We start from the raw sequence: 27,279 nt of genomic DNA on the forward strand, positions 1-27,279 counted from the left end.
TGTGTGTGTTTAGTTAGGGGATGTTTAGTCTGCTTGTTGTAGGACAGTACTGTACAGTACTGTACCCCAGCCATGTGTGTGTTTAGGGAGGGGATGTTTAGTCTGCTTGTTGTAGGACAGAACTGTACCCCAGCCATGTGTGTGTTTAGGGAGGGGATGTTTAGTCTGCTTGTTGTAGGACAGTACTGTACCCCAGCCATGTGTGTGTTTAGGGAGGGGATGTTAAGTCTGCTTGTTGTAGGACAGTACTGTACAGTACTGTACCCCAGCCATGTGTGTGTTTAGGGAGGGGATGTTTAGTCTGCTTGTTGTAGGACAGTACTGTACCCCAGCCATGTGTGTGTTTAGGGAGGGGATGTTAAGTCTGCTTGTTGTAGGACAGTACTGTACAGTACTGTACCCCAGCCATGTGTGTGTTTAGGGAGGGGATGTTTAGTCTGCTTGTTGTAGGACAGTACTGTACCCCAGCCATGTGTGTGTTTAGTTAGGGGATGTTATTAAGTCTGCTTGTTGTAGGACACTACTGTACCCCAGACATGTGTGTGTTTAGTTAGGGGATGTTAATTAATTAAGTCTGCTTGTTGTTGTACAGTCCTGTACCCCAGCCATGTGTGTGTTTCTCTGTGTGTCGTCCCCCTTCATCCATTCTTCACCTGTTCCTGGGTCTGCTGCCGTTGCTGGGCTGCCTCCTACCAGAGTCTGTAGGGAGGGCAGAGCAGTTCAGCTCAGCTGTTATGTACTCAGCCCCCGCCAGGCCCCGGGCGTGGCTTGACATGGGCAACACCCACAGCCACTACAGGCTCCTCCTGCCTGTACCTCTCCGCCTCGACCAGCCCCCAGAGACCACCACCACCACCTCACAGCCAGGTCCAAAGCAGCATGGCAGCTGGGGAAATATCAACAGAAGACAACATGGTCAATACAACAATAACAACAACAGGCCACTACAGAGAAGAAGTCAGTAAAGGACAGGGTAATGTTCATAAGGCACAACACAGAAGAAACACTGAGAAAGAGAAAGTAGAAAACTATCTGAACTTGTACAATATTAAAAGTTTTTTTTTTCTTTGTTGCAACACATTTTGTTATGATGTGTGCACTAATGAACACAACCCAGCTTCAATAAAGGACATGTTCAACTCAATAGAGGACAGCACCAACAAGGTTGAGTTCAAGTGGATGACCATGTACATGTTGAGTGTTTGTGTGTTTGTGAGTGAATTAATGAACAATGGAGGAGCATCCTAAGCTGGATGCCTGGCTGGCCATAATGTAAAGTTTGCAGAAGCAGTACACACACACACACACACACAACTTACCCATTGAGTGGATTCAACACCATGGAGTTAGTGAGAGCCACACAAATGGACACAATCACAAAACCAGGCCATGCAGCTAGTAGACCTAAGATAAATACCTTGACGACTGAAGGAGCAGGAAAGGGATGGAAAGGTGCCACCACTGTCACTCTCCACTTAGTAGAGCAAATGAATGGGAACTGTACAGTAGTAAGCTGAACTGTTCTTCCATTCATCCACGCTGCTGTTGATGATGGCTTTAAAACCTCTTCTCGATCGGTGGGTCGATTGAGCTAAAGTAGGCTAATGCGATTAACATGAGATTGAAGGTAACGAGAACATTTCCCAGGACATAGACATATCTGATGTTGGCAGAAAGCTTAAATTCTTGTTATTCTAACTGCACTGTCCAATTTACAGTAGCTATTACAGTGAAAGAATACCATGCTATTGTTTGAGGAGAGTGCACAGTTTTGAACTTGATTATTAATAAACAAATGAGGCACAGTTGGGCAGTCTTGATACAACATATGAACAGAAATGCAATCATTCATTTGCTCAGCTATAAAGTTTGCACATACACTGCTACCATCTAGTGGCCAAAACGTAAATTGATTCTGGGCTGGAATAATACGTTTTTAATACGTTTTTAAAGTTCAACGTTTTTCTGTAATTATATTTTACCAGATGTAATGTTTTGTATTATCCTACATTCATCAAATGTATCCAGAATTGCCTCAGACATGAGAAACTAGCAGAGTCATGAGCACGTTTCATTTAAAATTCTCGCACACGTTTTAATATTTTTGGAGCATGTTTTATAATTTATTAGCTCTTTTTATAAATCATGATCATGTTTAATATAAATTCATGCACACATTTGAGTAATTAATTAGTATGTTTTATAATTTGTGAACTCATTTTATAAATCATAAGCACGTTATATTACTCGTGTTGAAAATACAAATCTCAGTCAATGTCACCTCCAGGGCTCTGCAGTTTACACATTGTTTTGGTTGTTGATTTAAAAAATATATATTTGAAAAGCTTTTATTTTTCTCTCAACTAAAGATACTGTTAAAACAAGTTAAAAACAACAACAATTAAGTTTAATATTTCAAGTTTATTTGTCAAAGATTCCTGTAATCAGATTGTGTTTGCTGTAAATATATTTTTTGAAAATTAACTTGAAAAATATATATTTTTTAAGCTCCTTTTCATGTTCATCATAGTTTAAATGGCAAAACCGACCCTAGATCAGCACTCCTACTCTAATTTACGACTCTACCCTAGCATGGCTCTACCAACTGCTGGGACTACCGATATGATCCTGGGTAGTTTGGTTCCTGGATGCCGATTGGTTGAAACAACATTTCAGAAGTGTGTACTGTATATCAGACAAAAAAACACCATTGCTCATCATGCATTGCTGTGATAAGGTGCGTCTAGGTGACAGGTGTAGGAGTCAGGCGCAGGAGAGCAGGGATGCCTGAGAAGCGTGCTTTTATAAGACCGTTCACCAACACTGGAATGGCACAATCGAAAAGGACAACGCCCTCGTAACAGAGAACCCGTGCAAACGCACGGAGGAACAAACACAGTTCTGACACTATATACACTTACGTAACCGTGAAAACAAATAACACTGAGCACATCAAATAAAAAGACTAATCCCGCACAAATTTAGGCAGGCAACAGGTTACCCTTATACACACAGAAATTAATGTAAATGAAACCAGGGGCCTGTTGCACAAAAGTAGAATTAAGACATCCGGGATAAATGACTCAGCTGAGCTCAATGAAGCCAAAACATGTGCGTCCAGGCTTAATTGGTTGCACAAAGACCAAGCCAGGATGAGCAGACACGGATTCATTAAGCCAGGTGCGCGCTCACGGCTCACTCAAATAGACCCCGCCACAGATCACAGATTAACTGATTTACCATGGCAACTAGAGCCGCGTACTTTTCCCCGTCGGAAGCACAAATCCTCATGGAGGCATACGAGGAGGTAAAATATATAATTAAGAAGAAAGGCAACACCGCCACAGTGATAAAGCAAAGAGAAAAAGCGTGGCAAAGTATTGCAGACCGCCTGAATGCGTAAGTAGTGCACAATTACACACTCACCGCTCCGCTGAAACATCACAATTACAATTCAAATATTTAATTCACATCTCCAAAAATGCAGTTGTACTGTAATTATGAAACCGTTAAATTTTTAATTGAAATGCACTGCAGATATGAGTGAAATTGTGTAAAGTAACTCCATCACACTGTATAAAGCTATGATAAATTTTTTTGATATTTTTACTAAAAACAAGACAAAAATACCAAGTAATTTTTTGCAGTGTGACTCCATTAAATGTGTGTGTGTGTGTGTGTGTGTGTAGATTAAACATGAACGGGCCAAAACGGACATGGCAGCAGGTCAAAATCAAATACAAGAACATTCTGCAGAATGGTATGGTCCCTGACTAATATTTAACAAAGCACAAGCATATATTGTACCCAGAAGGTGCCTGCTCACACATTGTCTGTACTGTTTTAGCAGTGAAAAAGAATACCCACAGACAAGGCACGGGTGGTGGGTCACCAAAGGCTGACCTTACCCCAGCAGAGGACATGGCCTTGGAGCTAAATAAAGGCAGGCCCGTCTTAGAGGGGATCCCTGGGGGAAAGAGACGAGCATAGGTTCCTCCCAAGATGCCACCCGCTTCATTCAAGGTATGTCCTTCCATCTCTACATGGGATACAACCACATTCATATTGAATCAATTTGGACTGTCTGACTTTGGTTTACCTATTGCCTTGCAGTGTCTGGCAGCACTGTGTTCCTGTTAGAGCCACCAGCACAAGCACCAGACGATGCTGATCCAGTGAGTACTCCATCAAAGGCATACTGTAGGCCTGGCATGTCTTGTCTACTAGCTTCAATATGAATCCGATTAAATGTGATAGGGTGAAGGCCCCAGTGCAGCAGCAACAGCAGATGATGGAGACGATGATGAGGAGGAGACCATCTCTCTGGATTCCAGAAGGCATGAGGTATCATGTTAAGACTGTGAAAGTACTATTTACTCTACAATGGTGAGGAGTCCTCATCAAAATCAAAAAATCTAATTTATTTTACAGGACCCAGATGCTATACAGTGGGAAAACCAGCCTGGCAACAGTGCGTATTAATAAAAGGACACCACATCCTGCCAAATTCCAGCTGCGCTAATTGTATTGTGTTCACAGAGCTCACAAGCTATCAGAAAGTTGTATGGCAACCACCTCCGGCGCCAAATAGAACTGGCAGACATAGACATTCAGTACAAGAAGAAAAAGATGGAAAATCTTGCACTGGAGTCCGAAATAAAAAAGAGGACAATTAGGAAACTGGACCTTGAAATAAAAAAACTTGAGCGGGAGGTGAGATATGCCTTCAATGTACACTGTATGCTAACTGTAACACAAATGTATTAATCATTATTTTTCTTTCCTCCCCCAGCTCCAAGAAGATGACACAGCTCAAAATAAAAATTAGGTATATTCTCATAAAGTCAAGTGAGCCATGACATATGAGCTCTTATTGTGAGCACACAGGACGGTGGCATCTTTCTAAGGTTTTTATTTTCCCAGCAATCAGTACAACCAAGTCATCGTTATAAGGCATCGCCCTCTTTTGCCCACCCCCCCAGCACCAGGTGTGGCCACTAGCCTATATGAAGGCCCAAAATTGTGTGTTCCTTTCTGCTCTGACAATGGCATGCCCTTTCGTGCGAGATGTGGTGGATGAAGAAGCACTTGTGCTGAGGAGAGCCTTCAGGCGAGAAAGGGTCTTCAGGGACCGGTTGGACCCACTGGCCTTCCCTGATGACCATCTATATGAAAGATACAGGTTTTCTGCAGATGGCATCAGGTATCTATGCAGACTACTGGGTCCCAGGATTAAGCACCGCACTGCACGGAGCCATGCACTGAGTGTGGAGCAAATGGTTTGTGTGGCCTTGCGCTTTTTGCTAGTGGAGCCTTCCTGTACTCAGTGGGGGATGCAGAACAGCTGAACAAGGCCACAATTTGCCGCACAATAAGGAGTGTGTGTCTGGCTATCAAAGCATTAGCAGATGTCTTCATCTCCTTCCCTGGCCACAGAAGACTCTGTGACATCAAAGAGGAGTTCTATAGGATTGCAGGTAAGAGGATCTACAAATTACAGGACAACTGTTAACACATAGTAGGATACTCATTACTTTGTGTGACAGGTTTCCCCAATGTCATTGGTGCAGTGGACTGCACACACATAAGGATAAAAGCCCCCTCAGGTGCCCATGAGGCCGATTTTGTGAATAGGAAATCCTTTCACAGCATTAATGTTCAGGTGAACATAACTTTTTGATATTGTCCATTGACGAACACTCTGCATTGCCAGTGATGTGCATTGATTGGTGTAATATTCCTCATCTTATGATTTCAGATGGTCTGCAATGCTGACTGTGTGATCAGCAATGTTGTGGCAAAATGGCCTGGCTCAGTCCATGACTTTCGGGCCTCTGAAATCTATCACAAGGTAAGCCACACAACCCCTATTTATAACCATCATGGCTGTGTCAAGAATATCACTGTGTTTATGAGGTAGTAATGATGAGATTTTGTGTTGACAGGTGAATTCTCTGGTGTGTTGCTGGGAGACAGGGGGTATGGCTGCCAGCCTTTTCTCCTGACACCTTTCACAGACCCCCAGGAAGCACAGCAGGCCTACAACCATGCCCATGCCAGGACCAGGGCCAGAGTTGAAATGACCTTTGGCCTCCTGAAGGCACGCTTTCACTGCCTTCACAAATTAAGGGTCAGCCCTGTTAGGGCATGTGATATTACTGTGGCTTGTGTTGTCCTCCACAATGTGGCCTGCCTGAGGAAGGAGAGGGCCCCCAGAGTGCCACCAGCCATGGACTGGGACAATCCGGCAATCTTCCCTGATGACGACAGTGGTCGGCTGCTGAGGGACCAATATGTGTTGAATTATTTTAGTTAGTATGTGTGCTTTCAATTTTGGTTAAATATGTCCTGCGGTGGCAGAGGAATTTGGGTTTTTTTGGGTTCGTTTTTTGACGAATTTGGCCTCATGATGTTTGTGCGGTATACTGTGTGTAATACAAGGCTGCAGGGAGGCTACTGCATCCATTCATTTGTCTGTTCAGTTGATGTGTATGGATTTGTCCTGCATTTATTTTAGTGTGCAGACATGCAGGGTGTGTTATATACAGACCTTTGAATGTGTATGTATCATTTTGTATAATATGCTTGGATTCTGTGCTTTCCATCTTGTAGAGTCACTGTGACTTCAGTTTCGAAAGGAGCTGATGGTTTACCTGTTTTGTCCTTATTCAATAAAGGAACATAATGTTACACATTGTGTTTTTATATTCATATGGAATGCGTATTTGTTTATATGACAGAGTACTAGGGCCACACTGAAGAAAAAGGATAAAGTCATACATTTATGAGGCTGGTTCTTTCTGCAGAAAAGCTACATTTGTTTTTAGTTTTGATACTTATGACAATGTGATACTTAATATTCTGGCACATCAGCATGTCTTTGTTTATGAAACCATACTGAAGTACAAAATGCCCCACATCTGTCATTTTAACAACTGTCCTCCTTTAAAACAACTGGTTACAATATTATGACTTGTGTTTTTTTCCCCTCTGTGGCCCTAATATTCTATCATTTTATGTATAGCCTTATAGTCTATGGGAAACTGTAAATCATCTAATGATAGCAACATCATCTAAATATCATTTTTTATCCAAAATCATTGAAATTAATGATCACAAACGTTTAAATAACAGTGGGTCTAGTTATATGTGATAACAATGTATAGTGAGCAGTGAAATAACTATTGGTTTCCATTTGTGGTGACTGCTGACTGACATTAGGGATGAGATTAAATAGATCCTGGAATTTAGCCTGGTCTGGAGCAGGCTAGCTCCACAGAATAAATCTCCATGGTAATTTATACCATAACATATCCTCCTGCCCCCTATCCATCTTTAGTGCAACCGGATTACGGATCAATTGAGCCAGGATCACCAAGATATCCTGGCTTAATCCCTTATCCTAGTTTTGTGCAACAGGCCCCAGAACTTTACAGAGGTAAACTGTGTCTGTTCTTTTACTATTACGGGTATGTAACAGAACTTCAAACGTTCAAATATATACACAATATGTAATAACATGCTATTTAACAACTTTGTCCAGATATTATCACGTTAGGAAAGGTTTTGTTTTGGCTTTGTGTCGAACTGAGTGAGAGAAGAACGTGATTTACATTGAGTGAGAGTATATGTTAGCTTGATGCTAGCTGAGGTAAAAAAACAAACATTCACGAGTCTCAGAGACTATGTTTACTGAGTAGCTTACTTGTACTGGATTTTGTCTAGGATATTTTTTTAAATCAAGAATCCGTTTGTTAGGGATTTCTGAGTTGGTTTTAGATGTTATTGGTTGTTTTGTGTAAAATTGTGCTCACTAGCTGGTAAAGTGGCCGAGCACGCTCAGTCTGGTGGACTTTTAGTGCATACAGTGAGAGAGAGACGATTTTCTGGAGGTGCCACTATCTTAAAGCTGAATGTAATTATTGTCACTTTTCTATAGAGGTAGTGGTATATAGAGAAACATTCAGTTATTTATGGTTTCATATATAGGTGTTTCTATTGTATGAATGTGAAATACATTGTGGTTTTCATGTGAAACCATACACTAAGACAGGGTTATTTGTGGAACATTTTTGAATTCTGCTTTAGGTAAAGTGCATTCATGTTGTGTAATTTTAAGTGTGCACTTGTTTGATGTGAATATTTTCAAAGTACTAACAAGAAAATAAACAATTGAACAAGAGAAAAAAAAACATTCTTCAGAATAAAGAAAGCGCCAGAACTTTGCAGACTAAACTTGTGTCCGTTCTTTTTACTATTGCAGGCCACCTCAGCTACACATGTACTCTGTCTGCACACGCATCCACGCATGCACATACACACGGACAAACACACACTAATGTTCTCTCTCTTGTGTTTGTCAGCAGTTCATCGTGGCCCTGTTGTTCGCCTCCTTCACCAAAGCTCAGGGACCTACATGAAGAGTGCCATCACTCAGAGAAACACTTTGACCTGTCCAGCTCTCTCATCGGACTCATAGACGGCAGCTTTGAGATGGGAATCAACAATAACATTGAGTTGCTTGAGAATTCATGTAGTAAAAACCAGATACAGACTACAGTATGATCCATTTTTCTTGTGGTTCAATCAGAGTCTGCTCTCAATACTGTCCAGTTTTATAGTTGTTCCTATTAATTGATTGACTGACGTTTGTCCATGACTCTACTGTCAACCTCTAACATTGTTTTATTTGATGCTGTGTTGTTGCAGCCTGGTATCCAAACTGATACGCCATTTTTAGTTTAAAAAATAACTGTGTTTATAATTTGCGATTCCTGACTACTGTAGTGTTGTGGTTTCTTGCAGGTAACCTGATGTTCCTGGCTGTGGTCAGCCATTTGGGGGGCGAAGCTACACCGGCCCAGGCTCATTGCTATGGGCTGTTTCCTCATGGCTGTAGGATCCTTCCTCACAGGCCTGCCACACTTCTTTATGGGACGGTAAAACAACTGAAATTAAACTTGTACTTGTAGAGATACTCCAATGCGGAGGATAGTTTCACTTTAGAAATAAAGAAATGTATCCAGTTTTTGATTAATCTCAGGTAACTTCGAACTAAAGTCTTGCGTAATTGGTCAGCTGTTTGATTATGTTTTGGGGCCATACATGTTAAGAGAAGGGATTAAGAGATGCTATAACTGAAGTGGTAAGGTTGGACCCAGGTGCAGAGAAGAGACCAGAAGATGAAGCAGTGGTTCCAACCAGTGTCTCCACTGCTCAAGGGCCCACTTAACTGCCAAAAGCTCCCAGTTGTATACATCGTAGTTGCCTTCCGCTGGCGAGACCTGCTTGGAGTGAAAGGAGCATGGGTGCAGTTTCTTGTCCTCCTTGTTCCACTGTGAAAGGACCACACCAGCTCCGGTGTCTGGGGCGTCCACCTCTACCACAAAGGGATGAGTAGGATCAGGATGAACGAGGATGGGTTCAGAGGTGAAACGTCCCTTGAGCTCTATGAATGCCCTGTCAGCCTCGGGATTCCTGCAAAAACCTGCTTGAGTGAGGTGGGACAGGGCCGTAAATGTTCCGGAGGGGGTTTTGGAGAAGATCGGGATGTCGTCGAGGTGAACAAAGACGAACCGGTTCAACATATCCCTAAGAGTATCATTGATCAATGCCTGAAAGACTGCTGGTGAGTTCAATATTCCAAAGGTCATGGCTAAATACTCATTGACCACTAGGGGTGTTAAAGGACATTTTCCTCTCATCTCCCTGATTCTCTCCAGATTTTAAGCGTTGCGGAGGTCCAGTTTGGTGAAGAATTGGATTCTTAGTGCCAACTCCGAGGCGGCGGACATCGGGTAGGGGGTAACAATTCTTGATCGTAATCTGTTTTGTCACTGTGCCTGTGTCAATGATAGGGAGTTGTTGGCTGTTGTCAAGGCGTTGAAGGCGTGGAGACATTGGCTTGAGGGGGCTAAACACCCTTTCAAATCTGAACGTACCACCGCACCATGGAGTTCATCCGGGCAGCAAGGAGACTGAATCCTCGCTTTTAGCCGTTTTGTTTTCACCCTTTCCTACAGACCAGGTTCCCAGAATGTGATGGCAGACGCACTGTCCCGGCTGTATGACACAGAGAAGCGGCCCATGGATCCTACCCCCATACTCCTGGCCTCCTGCGTGGTGGCGCCTGTAGTATGGGATCTGGACGCGGACATTGAACAGGCGTTACGTGCAGAGCCCACTCCCCTCCAGTGTCCCGCTGGGCATCTGTACATTCCGTCTGCTGTCCGTGAACGGTTGATCTACTGGGCCTCCTACCCTCCTCTGGTCATCAAGGCATCGGTCAGACGGTGCACTGTTTGAGTGGGAAGTACTGGTGGCCTACCTTTGCCAATGACGTGAGGGTTTACGTTTCCTCCTGCTCGGTGTGCACCCAGTGTAAGGCTCCTAGGCACCTGCCCAGAGGTAAGCTACACCCCTTACCCATTCCACAACGGCCATGGTCGCACCTGTCGGTCGATTTCATCACCAATCTCCCATGCTCACAGGGAAACACCACGATCCTGGTCCTTGTGGATCATTTCTCTAAGTCCTGCTGTCTCCTCCCTCTGCCCAGTCTCCCTACGGCCCTACAGACTGTGGAGGCCTTGTTAAGCGTCAGTTGGAGTGGTGTAATCGCGCTCTCTGGAGGGCTGAATCATGCTGCACCAGGCCTAATCGCTCAACATCAGTCGCCAATCTCACTAATGCTGTTGTGGTTGAATGGAAGCAAGTCCCTGCAGAAATGTTCCAGCATTTAGTGGAAATCCTTCCCAGAAGATTGGAGGCTGTTATAGCAGCAAAGGGGGGACCAACTCCATATTAATGCCCATGATTTTGGAATGAAATGTTCTGTGAGCAGGTGTCCACATACATTTGTTCATGTTGTGTATATACACTGAGTGTACAAAACATTAAGGACACCTTCCTAATAATGAGTTGCACCCCCCACTTTTGACCTCAGAACAGCCTCAATTTGTCAGGGCCTGGACTTACAAGGTGCCGAAAGCGTTCCACAGGGATGCTGGCCCATGTTGACTCCAATGCTTCCCACAGTTGTCCTTTGGGTGGTGGACCATTCTTGATACACACAGCGCTTGATGGGTGGCTACTTTGAAGAATCTCAAATATTGAATATATTTTGATTAGTTTAACACTTTTTTGGTTACTACATGATTCCATATGTGTTCGTCTTCACTATTATTCTACAATGTAAAACTTGTACAAATAAAGAAAAACCCTGGAATGAGTAAGTGTGTCCAAACTTTTGAATGGTGCTGTATATAGTGTATAATGTGTATATGTATGGTGTATTATACAGGGCACATTTGAAAAAGAGACCTAGTTCTCAATATGTACTCCATGTTAAAATAAAGGTTAAATAAAATAAACAAACGTTATTTGGGTATGAGTATGATACAAGGTACCTCTCCATGGGATCTCCATTCTCCCTTCTAACCCTCTGTCACGCCCTGGTCGATATATATTGTGTTTGTCTGCATTTATTTGGTCAGGCCGGGGTGTGACATGGGTTTATTGTGGTGTGTTTTGTCTTGGGAGTGTCTAGCATTGTCTATGGCTGTCTGGAGTGGTTCTCAATCAGAGGCAGGTGTTTATCGTTGTCTCTGATTGGGAACCATATTTAGGCAGCCATATTCTTTGAGTGTTTCGTGGGTGATTGTTCCTGTCTCTGTGTTTGTTGTCACCAGATAGGCTGAATAGGTTTTCGCGGTCCGTTTGTTGTTTTTGTATTGTTCGTGTTTTTTCATTCGTCATTAAACATGTCTCAAAAATACCACGCTGCATTTTGGTCCGCTTCTCCTTACCAGACGAAACCCGTTACACACTCTATGCCCCCAAAGAGAGAGACCTACCTTGGAAGGTCAGTGAACAGTTAGGGGGGCAAGAGCCACGCCATGTTGGAGACCATAGCACTCATTCTATATGACATCCCATTCTCACTAAACAATTATGTATTTTATTCTCACTAAACAATTATGTATTATATTCTCTAACTACTAGTTGGACAAAATGGTGGACTGTTATTCTTCGAAGAACAAAAGCTTTAAAACCATCAATAATCTCACTGCTTGGTCTGAATTTGTTAACTGTGAGATGTATTATTATCAATGACTTAACATTCCAGAATGTTCCATCTCTCAGTGTTCTGGAATGGAATGCCTGACTGAATTACCCTCCACACATCCATGTTATGTCATATTGTGTCTGTGTGTTTTAGAAATGACAATGAATAATATTTCATGTAACTGGTTGTGTGTCGAGGTGCCGGATATATATTTTTTAACCTTTATTTAACTCGGCATGTCAGTTTAGAACAAATTCTGATTTTCAATGACAGCCTAGGAACAGAGGGTTAACTGCCTTGTCAGGTGAAGAGAGGAGGGGATAGGGTCAACGGGCAGGTTGTTGGGAACGACAGGGTGTTGCCGTCACAAGAAGCGAGATTTCATCTGGAGAGAGAGGGGAGAAAGAGGTCAGAGCACAGGGTAGGGCAGAAGTAGGAGAATGTGGCTTTATGACAGAGCCAAGGACTTGGTGAAGCGAGAATAGAGAGTAGGGGACACCAGTGGTGATCCATGTTTCCGCCACGGTCAAGCGTGGACGGCTGAGATGAACTCTGCCTTGTTGGGATGCAGATTTTTATCTTGTCAGCTCAGGGATTTGATCTTTCAACCTCTGGGTTACTTGTCCAATGCTCTAACCACCAGACTGCCTGCTGCCTGTTGCTCCTACTGAAAGTGTCTGTATATTTTGTGCATTCATGATGATGGTGATGAAGGTGAACTAACCACTATTGCTCTCCAAACCAATGTACATTTCTTATTTGTAGTTACTGTATGTACTGTACAGTAGAAGAGGTATGATTTTGAAAGCTTTCCATTTTGTCTCCATTGAAGATAATGTTATAACATGGTGAAAACAATGACGATGAAGTTTATTCATTAAAAAAGTCACACTTCACACACTAGCTTAAAAAAACAACAACATTTGATAAAAGCGATAAGAAACCTTGCATCAAGCAGAACTCTTTCCTGGACATAAAAACAAAAAAATATAGCAAACTTATACTACGTGTATCATCTAATAGTACCATATGAAGTAATACAATATAATAGAAGCAGATATAATGACTTTCTGGTTCTAAGCTTCATACAGCATATAGTCTCACAAGTCTGATGATTGTTTCAGAAATATAACATACAAGCATATATAGTTATATAAAATACAACTGGACCTTGAGGTTGCCTACTTCAGAAATATAACATACAAACATATATAGTTATATAAAATACAACTGGACCTTGAGGTTGCCTACTTCATAAATATAACATACAAGCATATATAGTTATATAAAATACAACTGGACCTTGAGGTTGCCTACTTCAGAAATATAACATACAAACATATATAGTTATATAAAATACAACTGGACCTTGAGGTTGCCTACTTCAGAAATATAACATACAAACATATATAGTTATATAAAATACAACTGGACCTTGAGGTTGCCTACTTCAGAAATATAACATACAAACATATATAATTGTATAAAATACAACTGGACCTTGAGAAATATAACATACAAACATATATAGTTATTAAAATACAACTGGACCTTGAGGTTGCCTACTTCAGAAATATAACATACAAACATATATAGTTATATAAAATACAACTGGACCTTGAGGTTGCCTACTTCAGAAATATAACATACAAACATATATAGTTATATAAAATACAACTGGACCTTGACCTTGGGGTTGCCTACTTCAGAAATATAACAGAAATATAACATACAAACATATATAAGTTATATAAAATACAACTGGACCTTGAGGTTGCCTACTTCAGAAATATAACATACAAACATATATATAGTTATATAAAATACAACTGGACCTTGAGGTTGCCTACTTCAGAAATATAACATACAAACATATATAGTTATATAAAATACAACTGGACCTTGAGGTTTACTTCAGAAATATAACATACAACTAGGACCTTGAGGTTGCCTACTTCAGAAATATAACATACAAACATATATAGTTATATAAAATACAACTGGACCTTGAGGTTGAGAAATATAACATACAAACATATATAGTTATATAAAATACAACTGGACCTTGAGGTTGCCTACTTCAGAAATATAACATACAAACATATATAGTTATATAAAATACAACTGGACCTTGAGGTTGCCTACTTCAGAAATATAACATACAAACATATATAGTTATATAAAATACAACTGGACCTTGAGGTTGCCTACTTCAGAAATATAACATACAAACATATATAGTTATATAAAATACAACTGGACCTTGAGGTTGCCTACTTCAGAAATATAACATACAAACATATATAACTGGACCTTGAGGTTGCCTACTTCAGAAATACAACATTTTGGGAAAAAGATGCTGTAATCAGAAATGTTTACAATAAAATAAAATGAATGTTAAGGTCCTACTTATTCATCATAGTTTAAAAGGCATAACTGACCCTAGATCCGAACTCCTACTCTAAGTGTGAATAGAGTAGTTCTGTGTGGCCTAGTTTGTACAGCATGGTGCATGGGTTCAATTCCTGCTTGTCACACCCTGACCATAGAGAGCCCTTGGTTCTCTGTGGCGTTGTAGGTTAGGGCATGACTAGGGGCTGTTCTAGTCTTTTCATTTATATGTTGGTGCTCTTCGTATGGTTCCAAATTAGAGGCAGCTGATGTTCGTTGTCTCTAATTGGGGATCATACTTAAGGGTTCCCTGTTTCCACCTGCTTTGTGGGATATTGTTTTGTGTTAGTGCTTTCAGCACCACGTAGTTCACGGTTGTTGTATGTTTCTTGTTTTTGGTTTAAGTTTCACTGCAAATAAATATGTGGAACCCAACTCACGCTGTGCCTTGGTCCGTCCATTTTAATGAGCGTGACACTGCTGGGACTACACATACGATACATGTATTTGAACATGGCTGTAATGACTGAGAGAATTTGGATAAAAGTGTCTGCTGGATGGAAAATATTATTACATACTATTATAAACTGGGTGGTTTGGGTTCTGGATGCTGATTGGCTGAAACAGCATTTCAGAAGCGTATACTGTATATCAGACAATATACCACGGGAATGATGCAAAAATACTTGTTTACTGTTCAATCTATGTTGGTAACCAGTTTATAATAGCAATAAGGTACCTCAGGGGATTGCAGCACGGCACATTCACTCAAGAACAGCCCTTAGCCGTGGTACAGTATATTGTCCATATACCACAAACCCCTGAAGTATGTTATTGCTCTTATAAACCTAAGCAATAAGGCCTGAGGAGGTGTGGTATATGGCCAATATACCACGGCTAAGGGCTGTTCTTGTGCACAATGCAACACTGAGTACTTGGATACAGCCCTTAGCCGTGGTATATTGGCCACATACCACAAACCCCCGATACAAGGTTTTATTTATATTTATACAAGGCTTTTGTCAAACTTGTTCTGTTCATGTCTTCTTGTTTCTGGGTTTGTTGTATTCAGGTCTTCTTGGTTCTGGTTTTGTTTTGTTCAGTTCTTCCTGGTTCTGGGTTTGTGGTTCTGGGCATTTGTGTTCATGTCTTCTTGGTTCTGGGTTTGTTGTGTTCAGGTCTTCTTGGTTCTGGGTTTGTTATGTTCAAGTCTTCTTGGTTCTGGGTTTGTTGACTGTACTGTAGATCTCAGAGGCATCCACCTCAGCTGCTTGTGCTGCTGCTTGTCTGAGGAGAGAGAAACAGAAATGAAACAAAGGAACCCTGTATAGTGCACTACGTTTGATCAGGGCCTATAGTGCTCGGTCAAAAGTAGTGCACTAAATAGGGAATAGAGTGCCATAAGGAACTCATCACTCCCTCATTATAGTCATGTCATGGTAATTGTCTTGAGATGTCCATTTTTAGGTTGGTAGATTAAGGAAATGACATCACTAGTAGTCACGAGGGGTCAACTGTTTTGCATATTGATGACATATCCAACAATGAGCAGCAGCATATGAATGACCTTAATGCAGAATATGGTCACAGGGGGGCAGCAGTGAGGTGGTTACATTTCACAGCAGTTTATTGCAGATCCTCGTCCTGTTTATGGTATTGAGGCATGAATTATCTTAATGCAGAATATGCATTATTTATGACATCATCGTCTACTCCTCCAATGAGCACATGGCCGTAACTACATATGAGGACAGCAAATGTTTATTTTTTATAATAATAGCCTAATACATATACTGTACAGAAAAAGAAAATTAATATTTATGAATAAATGAAAAGTAATAAAGAAATGAAAATCTAAATATTGCTCCCAGTGTTGTTCAAAGCTTATTTTCTTGATATGACTAACTGCTCCTGCCTCTTTGCGAACGATTGGAATCATGAACTGTGATTTGCTGGTTATGTTTGCCTGCTTGGCCCGGATCTTCGTCCCTGATTTGAGCACATTCACCATTCTCTCAAGTATCTAATTCCCCTTCTCGCTGAACAGGCCGAGGGCGATGTGAAACCAAATACCCCAACTAGCAGATTACTCTGCGGACAATCTGTTTGCGAGATGCCGAACAAAAGGCTTTAAAAAAAATCTATCTCGCAACTCCTGCCGCTTCTACAGACATCCACCAAACAAAGACATCACTCTCGAAGAATGACTGGTAAGTAGTCGCTCATAGACATGTCAGTCAGGTCGTGGGCATAGCTGCCAGCAGACATTTCTATTGCAGTAACACTGAAGGGGTCTGGTTAATATTACCTACACGGAACCCAAACCGGCTTCGCGCTATCGTGCATACATTTATTTTCTCCACCAACACCAAACGCGATCACGACACGCAGGTTAAAATATCAAAACAAATTACATTAATTTGGGGACAGGTCGAAAAGCATTAAACATGTATGGCAATTTGGCTAGTGAGCTTGCACTTGCTAGCTAATTTGTCCTATTTAGCCTGCTTGCTGTTGCTAGATAATTTGTCCTGGGATATAAACATTGAGTTGTTATTTTACCTGAAATGCACAATGTCCTCTACTCCGACAATTAATCCACACATAAACGGCCAACTGAATCATTTCTAGTCATCTCTCCTCCTTCCAGGCCTTTTCAGCTTTGAACTTATATGGTGATCGCATCTAAACTTTCATAGTATACCACGAAGACCGACAAAAAAGTTAGTCTTTCAATCACCCACGTGGGTATAACCAATGAGGAGATGGCACGTGGGTACCTGATTCTATAAACCAATGAGGAGACGCTCCTTGGCGTGCAGGTTCAGTGTGGGTGCTATAATTTTATAACATTGATTTCTACATTGATTTTGCGATGCTCGCACACACGACGTTTCCGGTCTGGTCAGCATGTTAGCCAGCTAGAAGGATGAAGTAAGAAGCTTACGTTAATGGAGCCAACCTCAGCAGGAGCAAACCATCCACTACTAAGTCCTTTACAGAGAACAGGCTACTGAGACAGACAGTGATGTGGGGGTCAGTGGAGAGGCTGAGGCAGGCTGCAATGCAGGTAGAAGTAGAGGAGACCGAGAGAGAGAGGAAGCAAGCAGAGAGAGAGGTTTTTACAGTGGTTCCCAAAATTGGGGTCAGGGTCCCATGTGGGGTCCCCTGAGAAAATCTGTACTAATCTAATCAAACACTTTAGGAACATAAAAGAAATACATGTTTCAATATGAACATCTCCACAGCACCTATCTTCCATATATATATATATATATAAAGATATGTTTCAATATGAACATCTTCACAGCACCTATCTTCCCTATAGTTCTACATTATAATACTATCAACATGTAAACAATACAGTTCTAAAAATGTCACTTGTTTTTATTTCTTCTCTGATTAGTGTGTCAGTGTGAATCATTTCCAATATTTCCTCCTTTTCAGGTGTATAACATTACAACTGTATAGCTAATAGGTTATGTGTTTGTAGATGGACTGAGGTGAATTAACCCTCAGCAGCCAAGGTGATAACGGACTGAGGTGAGATAAACCTCAGCAGCCAAGGTGATAATGGACTGAGGTGAATTAACCCTCAGCAGCCAAGGTGATAATGGACTGAGGTGAGATAAACCTCAGCAGCCAAGGTGATAATGGACTGAGGTGAGATAACCCTCATCAGCCAAGGTGATAATGGACTGAGGTGAGATAAACCTCAGCAGACAAGGTGATAATGGACTGAGGTGAGATAACCCTCATCAGCCAAGGTGATAATGGACTGAGGTGAGATAAACCTCAGCAGCCAAGGTGATAATGGACTGAGGTGAGATAACCCTCAGCAGCCAAGGTGATAATGACTGAGGTGAGATGAACCTCAGCAGCCAAGGTGGACTGAGGTGAGATAAACCTCAGCAGACAAGGTGATAATGGACTGAGGTGAGATAAACCTCAGCAGCCAAGGTGATAATGGACTGAGGTGAGATAACCCTCATCAGCCAAGGTGATAATGGACTGAGGTGAGATAAACCTCAGCAGACAAGGTGATAATGGACTGAGGTGAGATAACCCTCAGCAGCCAAGATGATAATGGGCTGAGGTGAGATAACCCTCAGCAGACAAGGTGATAATGGACTGAGGTGAGATAAACCTCAGCAGCCAAGGTGATAATGGACTGAGGTGAGATAAACCTCAGCAGACAAGGTGATAATGGACTGAGGTGAGATAAACCTCAGCAGACAAGGTGATAATGGACTGAGGTGAGATAACCCTCAGCAGCCAAGGTGATAATGGACTGAGGTGAGATAAAACTCAGCAGCCAAGGTGATAATGGACTGAGGTGAGATAAACCTCAGCAGCCAAGGTGATAATGGACTGAGGTGAGATAACCCTCATCAGCCAAGGTGATAATGGACTGAGGTGAGATAACCCTCAGCAGCCAAGGTGATAATGGACTGAGGTGAGATAAACCTCAGCAGCCAAGGTGATAATGGACTGAGGTGAGATAAACCTCAGCAGCCAAGGTGATAATGGACTGAGGTGAGATAACCGTCAGCAGACAAGGTGATAATGGACTGAAGTGAGATAACCCTCAGCAGCCAAGGTGATAATGGACTGAGGTGAGATAAACCTCAGCAGCCAAGGTGATAATGGACTGAGGTGAGATAAACCTCAGCAGACAAGGTGATAATGGACTGAGGTGAGATAACCCTCAGCAGACAAGGTGATAATGGACTGAGGTGAGATAACCCTCAGCAGACAAGGTGATAATGGCTGGGGTAATTTTTGCTCGTTTTTTTCTGTTTTCCAAATACCATTTAAAAGTGTTTTAATTGTGTAGAAATGCAGTAAATGAGATTCAACTTTCCACCCCCACCCCGCCCCCCATCCAGATTTGGTTGTAAACAAGCAAACTTCTCCCTTAATGCTATATGTGTTCACAATGTTCTAGTGTTGACTCTATGTTGCTGTAATGGCAGAATATGCTCACTGGGTGGCAGAACTGGGGAGGTTGAATTTCACAGCAGCGTATTGGACATCTTGGTCCTGTTTCTGTGGTTGATGCAGCTGGACGGTGGAGTACAGAGGCACTTCCTGGTTTTTGGAGCCAGAGAAGTGGACGCTGGCGTAGTGAACACCATCCTGGTTGTCTGTGTCAGCTGTCTGTGCTGCAGTAGAGGTCATGGCCATGTTTGAGATGTTGTCATACACTGGACTAGAGTCTCCCTGATGGAGAGAGAGGACAGACAACATGAGGAGTGGAAATGTTCCACAAAGAATACAGTCATCACAGTCTCCTTCTGATTCCATCAGACTCACCTGTCCATCATCTGATGTGTCTCTTGTGTTGGTGGGTTTGGAGGCCTTCTTCCTGTTTTGTACATGAATGAATGTATGAAGACATCAATCAATCAATTAATAAATTAAGTTACTTTTATTTATTTTGATTTAACCTTTATTTAAACGAGGCAAGTCAGTTAAGAACAAATTCAAATTTACAATGACTAAAGTGAAATTATATTAAAAAAATATGCAATCTCACTCACCTGAACCACATGAGTCCAGAGAGACAGAGGATGAGAACCAGAACAACCACTATGATTCCTACAGCTGCAGTCACAACTGAGGTTTGTTTCCCTATAATACAATAGGGATGATATGAGTACATGGCTTGCTCTTATAATCTAAAATCTAACACATTATAGAATATAAACACAATACGTGTTAATACTTCGGGATCTTATAAAACCTGTGACATCATAAGCCAACACATAATTATAAACCAAAGTGTAATCAGTCAAAACACAATGATTTAGATCAGCTTGAAACCTGTCAATTTGTATTGAAGTATTGAAGATGTAACTTTACCTGCTACAATGATCATCAGAGCTGTAGAGTTATTAGATGCTATTATATTCTCAGCCTCACAGTAATATTCTCCTCTGTCCTCAGAGATGATGTTAGTGATGTTGTAACTCTGTCCTGATGCTTTTGGTGAGGTTACGTTCTTCTTGTACCAGGTGTAACTCTGCACAGGTGGGTTGGCATCACTGCTGCAGGTCAGAGTCACTGAACTGCCCTCCACTAGTTCACCAGAGGGACTGACTGACACTGAGGTGTTCTTTGGGCCATCTGGTGTTGAAGATGACAGAACAAATAAGAACTCATATACCATGTAAGGAAGCAAGAGATGATGTAAATAAGTATAGATTAGTATATTACACTGACATGTAGAACCATGTATTACAGAGATGATGTAAATTAGTATAGATTAGTATATTACACTGACATGTAGAACCATGTATTACAGAGATTATGTAAATTAGTAGAGATTAGTATATTACACTGACATGTAGAACCATGTATTAGAGAGATGATGTAAATTAGTAGAGATTAGTATATTACAGTGACATGTAGAACCATGTATTACAGAGATGATATCAATGACTTTCACTGTAGATATATCAACACCCCATGTACTCACATCTGACAGTGAGAGTCTCTTCTGGAGAGAGGATTCTCTCTAAGCCTTCTACAGCACAGGAGTAGTTTCCTGCATCCTCACTGCTGACTGGGTCTAGGATAAGGCTGTTATAACTGGTGATTGGGTTGGTCAGACTTTGTCCGTTCTTGTACCAGATGTAGGTGGGGTTGAGACCGACTGTACATTGGGTTCTACATCTCAGTGTGACCCACCCCCCCTCTGACACAGATGTAGGATCCATCTCCAACAGGATATCTAAGAGGAAACATCAGTCATATTTGACTCCAGACAGGCTTGTCATGTGATTAGACTTGTCCTATTACAGTAACAACTGTAGGTGAAGTATTACCTGTGACAGTCAACATCACACCAGGAAGACCAGAAAATCTCCCCTCCTTTGTTGTTATTAATCTGAATTTGTATTCAGCCGAGTCCTTCTCTGTCAGGTGTGTTATTGTCATGGTATGGTGGTTCTCTGTGTTCCTATTGTACTCCACACGACCTGCAGACTCTGGATATGACCTGACATCTACAGGGTGTTTCTGTGTAAACCAGAATGAACCTTGTTCTATGTAACTAGTGGGATGAGTGTAAGAGCAGGATATGTCCACTGTGGAGCCCTTCAAGACACAGATTCTCCTCTTGGTGTAAGTCACCCTCCAGCAGTTGTGACCCTGAACACCTGAAAATACATTAAATAGTTTTGTTCAGTAAATACCTTGAATTTTGCAAGTTGCCTTACTTTGTTATAAAGAAAGGTTAGCTACACATGATCCCAATAGAATCCAGACTCACACACTGCAGGAGAGCGGAGATCCTCATGGCCTTTAACAGCACAGGAGTAACTCTCTGTTTCAGAACTCCAGACAGAGTGTTGTTGGGAAGTGAGCCAATCAAGAGACTGTCCGTTCCTGTACCAGATGTAGGTGGGGTTGTCAGTCAGAGTACAGCTGGTGGTACAGGTCAGTGTCCTCTTCCATGCCTCTGTGCCAGGAGTCACCTTCACCTGCAGGTCTGAATGAGAGCATATAAAACACACTTTCTGGTTTCCTTCTGTAGTTGACACAATGACTCTACCAGACTTAAAGATCACACAGTCTAACCTGTGGGATATATGGTAGTGCAAGGCAGGTCCACGGATGGTATCAAGGAACAGATGCTCCTACTGGTGTAGGTCACCCTTAAACAGCTCAGAGAAGAAGCATCTGGAACAAATGATGAAGCACATGATGATGATGATGATGGTGATGGTGATGATATTAGCTTATTTGTGATTCTCAGTATGACTAACATGTTAGATAGTAATGAGCTATAGTTACTTATAAATCAGTAATCTGAATTGACTGAAAATATCAAGACTGTTTACCATAAGAGAGGAAATCTCTGGAGGTAAATCACAACACTCACCCACTGTGACTCCAGGAGAGCTAGTTTGTCATGGCCTCTTAAGGCACAGGAGTAGCTGTCAGAACCTCCTCTACTGACTGAGTATTGATACTGAGGAGAGGAGTCAGAAAATAGATATTCTCCATTCTTGTACCAGATGTAGGTGGGGTTGGGGATGTCAATCAGAGTACAGGTGGTGATACATGTCAGTGTAACCCATGATCCTTCTGTCACTGTGCCAAAGTCACCTTCACCTGCAGGTCTGAATAATAAAAGAACAAACCTCATCATTTCAACCTACTACAACTAGAGATAAAGTAGTGACAGTATATCAATGTTCTGTAAGTGTAGTATTACCAGTATATCATATTGTTCTGTAAGTGTAGTATTACCAGTATATCATAATGTGTGTAGTATTACCAGTATATCATAATGATCTGTAAGTGTAGTATTACCAGTATATCATCATGTTCTGTAAGTGTAGTATTACCAGTATATCATCATGTTCTGTAAGTGTAGTATTACCAGTATATCATAATGTAAGTGTAGTATTACCAGTATATCATCATGTTCTGTAAGTGTAGTATTACCAGTATATCATCATGTTCAGTGTAGTATTACTGTAAGTGTAGTATTACCTATATCATAATGTTCTGTAAGTGTAGTATTACCAGTATATCATAATGTGAGTGTAGTATTACCAGTATATCATCATGTTCTGGAGTCAGTATATCATAATATTCTGAGTATTCTCATCATGTTCTGTAAGTGTAGTACCAGATTCTGTAGGTGGGTTCTGGTTAGGTATATCATAATGTTCAGTCAGAGTATATCATGGTGGTATTACCAGATATCATAATGTTCTGTAAGTGTAGTAACCAGTATATCATAATGTTCAGTGTAGTATTACCAGTATTCATAATGTTCACTGTAGTATTACCAGTATATCATAATGTAAGTGTAGTATCACCTATCATAATGTTCTGTAAGTGTAGTATTACCAGTATATCATAATGTTCTGTAAGTGTAGTATTACCAGTATATCATAATGTTCTGATTACCAGTATATCATCAGTTCTGTAAGTGCAGTATTACCAATATCATAATGTTCTGTACATGAAATCAAATCATAACAGTGTAGTAACCAGTATATCATAATGTTCTGAATAGTATTCAACCTATACAACTAGACATATTCCAGTATATCATAATGTGTAAGTGTAGTATTACAGTATATCATAATGTTCTGTAATACCAGTATATCATAATGTTCTGTAAGTGTAGTATTACCAGTATATCATAATGTTCTGTAAGTGTAGTATTACCAGTATATCATAATGTTCTGTAAGTGTAGTATTACCAGTATATCATCATGTAAGTGTAGTATTACCAGTATATCATCATGTTCTGTAAGTGTAGTTTTACCAGTATATCATAATGTTCTGTAAGTGTAGTATAACCAGTATATCATAATGGTCTGTAAGTGTAGTATTACCTGTCACAGTCAGACTGGTTCCAGGGAAACTATGACCCCATTCAATGCTGTATGTTTTAAAAGTGAAACGATACTCAGCTGTGTCCTCCTCTCTCAGATCTGAGATTCTCAGGGTGAAGGGACCTCTGTTTGTCCAGTGTACTCCACACGATCTGCATACCCTGGGTCTCTGGTTAGGTCTTCAGGGGTCGACTTATCACTTCTAAACCAGAATGATGATTTGGTGTAATAATAACCAACATAAGTACAGGATATGTCCACTGTTGACCCCTTCAGGGCACAGATACTCCTATTGGTGTAATTCACTCTGCTGCAGCTCTGACCCTGAACACCTGAAACACAGTGACATAACAAGAGGTCAACTGGATTCTATTCTCAGTTCTTTCTAGAAATGCTAAAAGTTCTCACAGTGAAATCAAAACACACACAGGTTAAACAGTATTACAATTTGAATGAAATAAACACTCACACACTGCCGGAGAGTGAAGATCCTCGTGGCCTTTTACAGCACAGAAGTAGCTGTCCACAGCTTCAGGGTAGACTGAGTAGTGTAAAGTGTTCTCAGTTACAACCTGTCCATTCTTGTACCAGATGTAGGTGGGGTTACCAGTCAGAGGACAGCTGGTGGTGCTACAGGTCAGTGGCACGTTGCCCGCCATGTAGGAGTCACCTTCACCTGCAGGTCTGGAGTAGACAACATCAACCTGAATCACCTGTTGTCTAGTGTCGTCACATGATGCAATACATTTACCCTGAAGAAGGTGATGTGGAAACGTTGGTGTTCTTTAAGCAACAAATGACTGGGAGGTTGTACATATGGAGTGTGACTCTCTTTGTTGTTACAGCTTCCAGTTTATTCTCCGTTAGTCAGCACACTGAATCATTTTCTGTTCGCCAGCTCATTATTTTTATTAGATTAATACAAATCAAGACAATTTCCAGACCTAAAGGAACAATGAAGATTAAAAAGAACATCAGACAATAGAATGTTACCTGTAACAGACAGAGTGACTCCAGGACTGGCAGTATATAGAATGTTACCTGTTACAGACAGTGACTCCAGGACTGGCAGTATATAGAATGTTACCTGTTACAGACAGAGTGACTCCAGGATTGGCAGTATATAGAATGTTACCTGTTACAGACAGAGTGACTCCAGGACTGCCAGTATATAGAATGTTACCTGTAACAGACAGTGACTCCAGGACTGGCAGTATATAGAATGTTACCTGTTACAGACAGTGACTCCAGGACTGGCAGTATATAGAATGTTACCTGTTACAGACAGAGTGACTCCAGGACTGCCAGGATATAGAATGTTACCTGTAACAGACAGAGTGACTCCAGGACTGCCAGTATATAGAATGTTACCTGTTACAGATAGAGTGACTCCAGGACTGCCAGTATATAGAATGTTACCTGTAACAGACAGAGTGGTTGTTCCAGTTGTTTGTCAGTAGATGTCCCCATTGTGCTTTTTGTCCCTGTGTTTTTCCCTTGACCCCATTATTGTTTGCACCTGTGTCTCGTTTCCCCTGATTGTATTTAAACCCTTTGTTTCCCTCAGTTCTGTGCTCTGTGTTTGTATGTTAGCACCCTGCCCTAGTGTTCTGTGTGCTCTTGTCGATTCAGTAACGTTCTTGTGGTATTCTGTTTTTTTGTTTTTGTTTAGTTTTGGTGAGTTTCTTTTAGGTCTTTTTGTGTTTTTTCCTTCCACCTTTTGGATTTGCCATTTTTTATTTTTAGGATTTTTTCTTCATTAAATACACCGTCTTAAGTACTGCTGTGTCTGCCTCATCTTCTGGGTTCTGCTGTCTATTCGTGGCTCAGTTGGTTAAGTGACTGTTTCTCACTCCGGAGACCCAGGTTCGAAACCGGGTCCTGACAGAAACACAGAGCCAAAAATGAACCCAGAGGCAGCCAGTTCCCAGGACCTTTTGCCACGCTGTCCCACCACCAGGAGACTGTCCAACGCCACGAAGCCGCCCTGGTTCAGCAAGAGGCCTTAATGGCAAGACATTCTCATCTTCTGTCGGAGATGCTGACTTCCATTAAGCAAATGTCTGATCGACTTACCCCGGCAACAGTTCCCGTCCCAGTACCTCAAGTTCACGTACCCATGGCAGTTAACCCCTGGCTGAACCTCGTCTTCCACCTCCCCAACGGTTCTCAGGTGATCCAAGTGCTTGTAAAGGGTTTCTCACTCAATGTTCTCTCCTTTGAGCTGCAACCCTCGTCGTTTCCCACCGACCGGTCTAAGATCGCATATATCATCACCCTGCTGTCGGAAAAGCCTGGCCTGGGCTACTGCTGTGTGGGATGCCCATAGTTCCTGCTGTGCCAGCTACTCTGCCTTTGCTGAGGAATTCAAACGAGTGTTTTCAAGGCCCAAGCAGTGGTTCTGACTCAGCCAAACAGCTCCTGACTCTCCATCAAGGTTGGCGCAGCGTGGGCGGACTATGCCATCCAGTTCCTTACCGGTGGCAGCAGCAGTGGCTGGAACAGCAGGCGCTCACGGTGTGCTTTTCTGAAAGGCCTTTCCGACACTATCCAAGATGAACTGGCCACTCGGGAACCACCGGACAATCTCGAGTCCCTGATCAAGTTGGCCTCACGCATTGACCAGCGTCTGAGAGAGAGAACTCAACCGTAGACCTCTAGCCCCTATCAGTCCCAGCTCAGAAGGTCCCACCTTTATCATCACTGGCTCCACCGAACCCATGCAGATTGGCGCATCTCCCAGGCTGGAGAGACCGCCGGATGAGGGGAGCGCGCTGTCTATATTGCGGCAAACCGGGCCATTTCCGTTCACGTGTCCCGGGCTCCAGGAAGCTCTGTCCCGTACAGACCGGGGGAACTGTAACAGGGAAACAACCTCCTCCCATCCGTCCAACTCCCCGTCTGCTCATTCCAGTCACCTCTCCTGGGACAACCACAAGCTTCACCTTCAAGCCTTGGTAGACTCTGGAGCCGCAATAACTTCATGGATGGTGTCTGGGCGAAAGGAGAATGGCGTTCCCTCTGAACCTCTAAGTGACCCCATGAGGGTTACTACATTGGATGGAAGCCCTTTGGGATCTGGACTTGTCACTCATGTCACTACCTCCTTGAGACTTTCAGTTTCACAACACCAGGAATTGATGAACTTTCATTTGATCTCTGTTCAAGGTTCCTCTCGTCCTTGGATACCCCTGGCTTCACAGCCATAACCCTCACATCGACTGGTCTGTGGGCACTATCAAACAGTGGGGTCCTCACGTGCCAAGCTACTTGTATTTTCCAGAATTCCCGAGTTCTACTCCCGAGTCTTTAGAATCCATCGGCCTGACCCGAGTTCCCAGTGTTACCATGACCTCAAACTGGTGTTTAGCAAACAGAGGGCCACCATGCTACCACCCCATAGATCTTACGATTGCCCCATCGACCTGTTTCCGGGCCTTGCCCCCAGAAGTCGGATCT

General features: G+C 42.0%; 1 protein-coding gene and 1 long non-coding RNA gene across 2 annotated transcripts; one reads left to right on the forward strand and one right to left on the reverse strand.

The window, feature by feature from the left end:
* Positions 1–3,187: 3,187 nt before the first annotated feature.
* Positions 3,188–3,926, forward strand: LOC135534122 (uncharacterized). Its single transcript, XR_010454639.1, has 3 exons — positions 3,188–3,399; positions 3,690–3,760; positions 3,848–3,926. It is a non-coding gene; the product is annotated as an uncharacterized LOC135534122 (long non-coding RNA).
* Positions 3,927–15,356: 11,430 nt separating this feature from the next.
* On the reverse strand, positions 15,357–24,479 carry LOC135534121 (B-cell receptor CD22-like). The gene is made up of 12 exons (XM_064961252.1): positions 24,290–24,479; positions 23,944–24,152; positions 22,394–22,436; positions 22,043–22,144; positions 21,735–21,953; positions 21,289–21,621; positions 20,940–21,194; positions 20,324–20,587; positions 20,002–20,092; positions 19,775–19,826; positions 19,446–19,681; positions 15,357–15,745 (listed from the first exon to the last, which is right to left on the reverse strand). Exons 1-12 carry the CDS (start codon positions 24,477–24,479, stop codon positions 15,664–15,666), a joined length of 2,076 nt encoding a protein of 691 aa, XP_064817324.1. The 3' UTR covers positions 15,357–15,663.
* Positions 24,480–27,279: the final 2,800 nt, after the last annotated feature.

This window comes from Oncorhynchus masou, unplaced genomic scaffold (genome assembly GCF_036934945.1).
Source record: "Oncorhynchus masou masou isolate Uvic2021 unplaced genomic scaffold, UVic_Omas_1.1 unplaced_scaffold_3039, whole genome shotgun sequence".
Taxonomy (NCBI): Eukaryota; Metazoa; Chordata; class Actinopteri; order Salmoniformes; family Salmonidae; genus Oncorhynchus; species Oncorhynchus masou.

Excerpts from the sequence above, each read along its gene's own strand:
- LOC135534121 (XM_064961252.1), bottom strand. The coding sequence starts at position 24,479 with ATGGCGGGCAACGTGCCACTGACCTGTAGCACCACCAGCTGTCCTCTG. Across the intron at positions 21,954-22,042 it reads CACTACCATATATCCCACAG|ACCTGCAGGTGAAGGTGACT; the intron begins GTTAGACTGTGT and ends GCTCTCATTCAG. Across the intron at positions 19,827-20,001 it reads TCTGGACTCATGTGGTTCAG|GAAGAAGGCCTCCAAACCCA; the intron begins GTGAGTGAGATT and ends TGTACAAAACAG.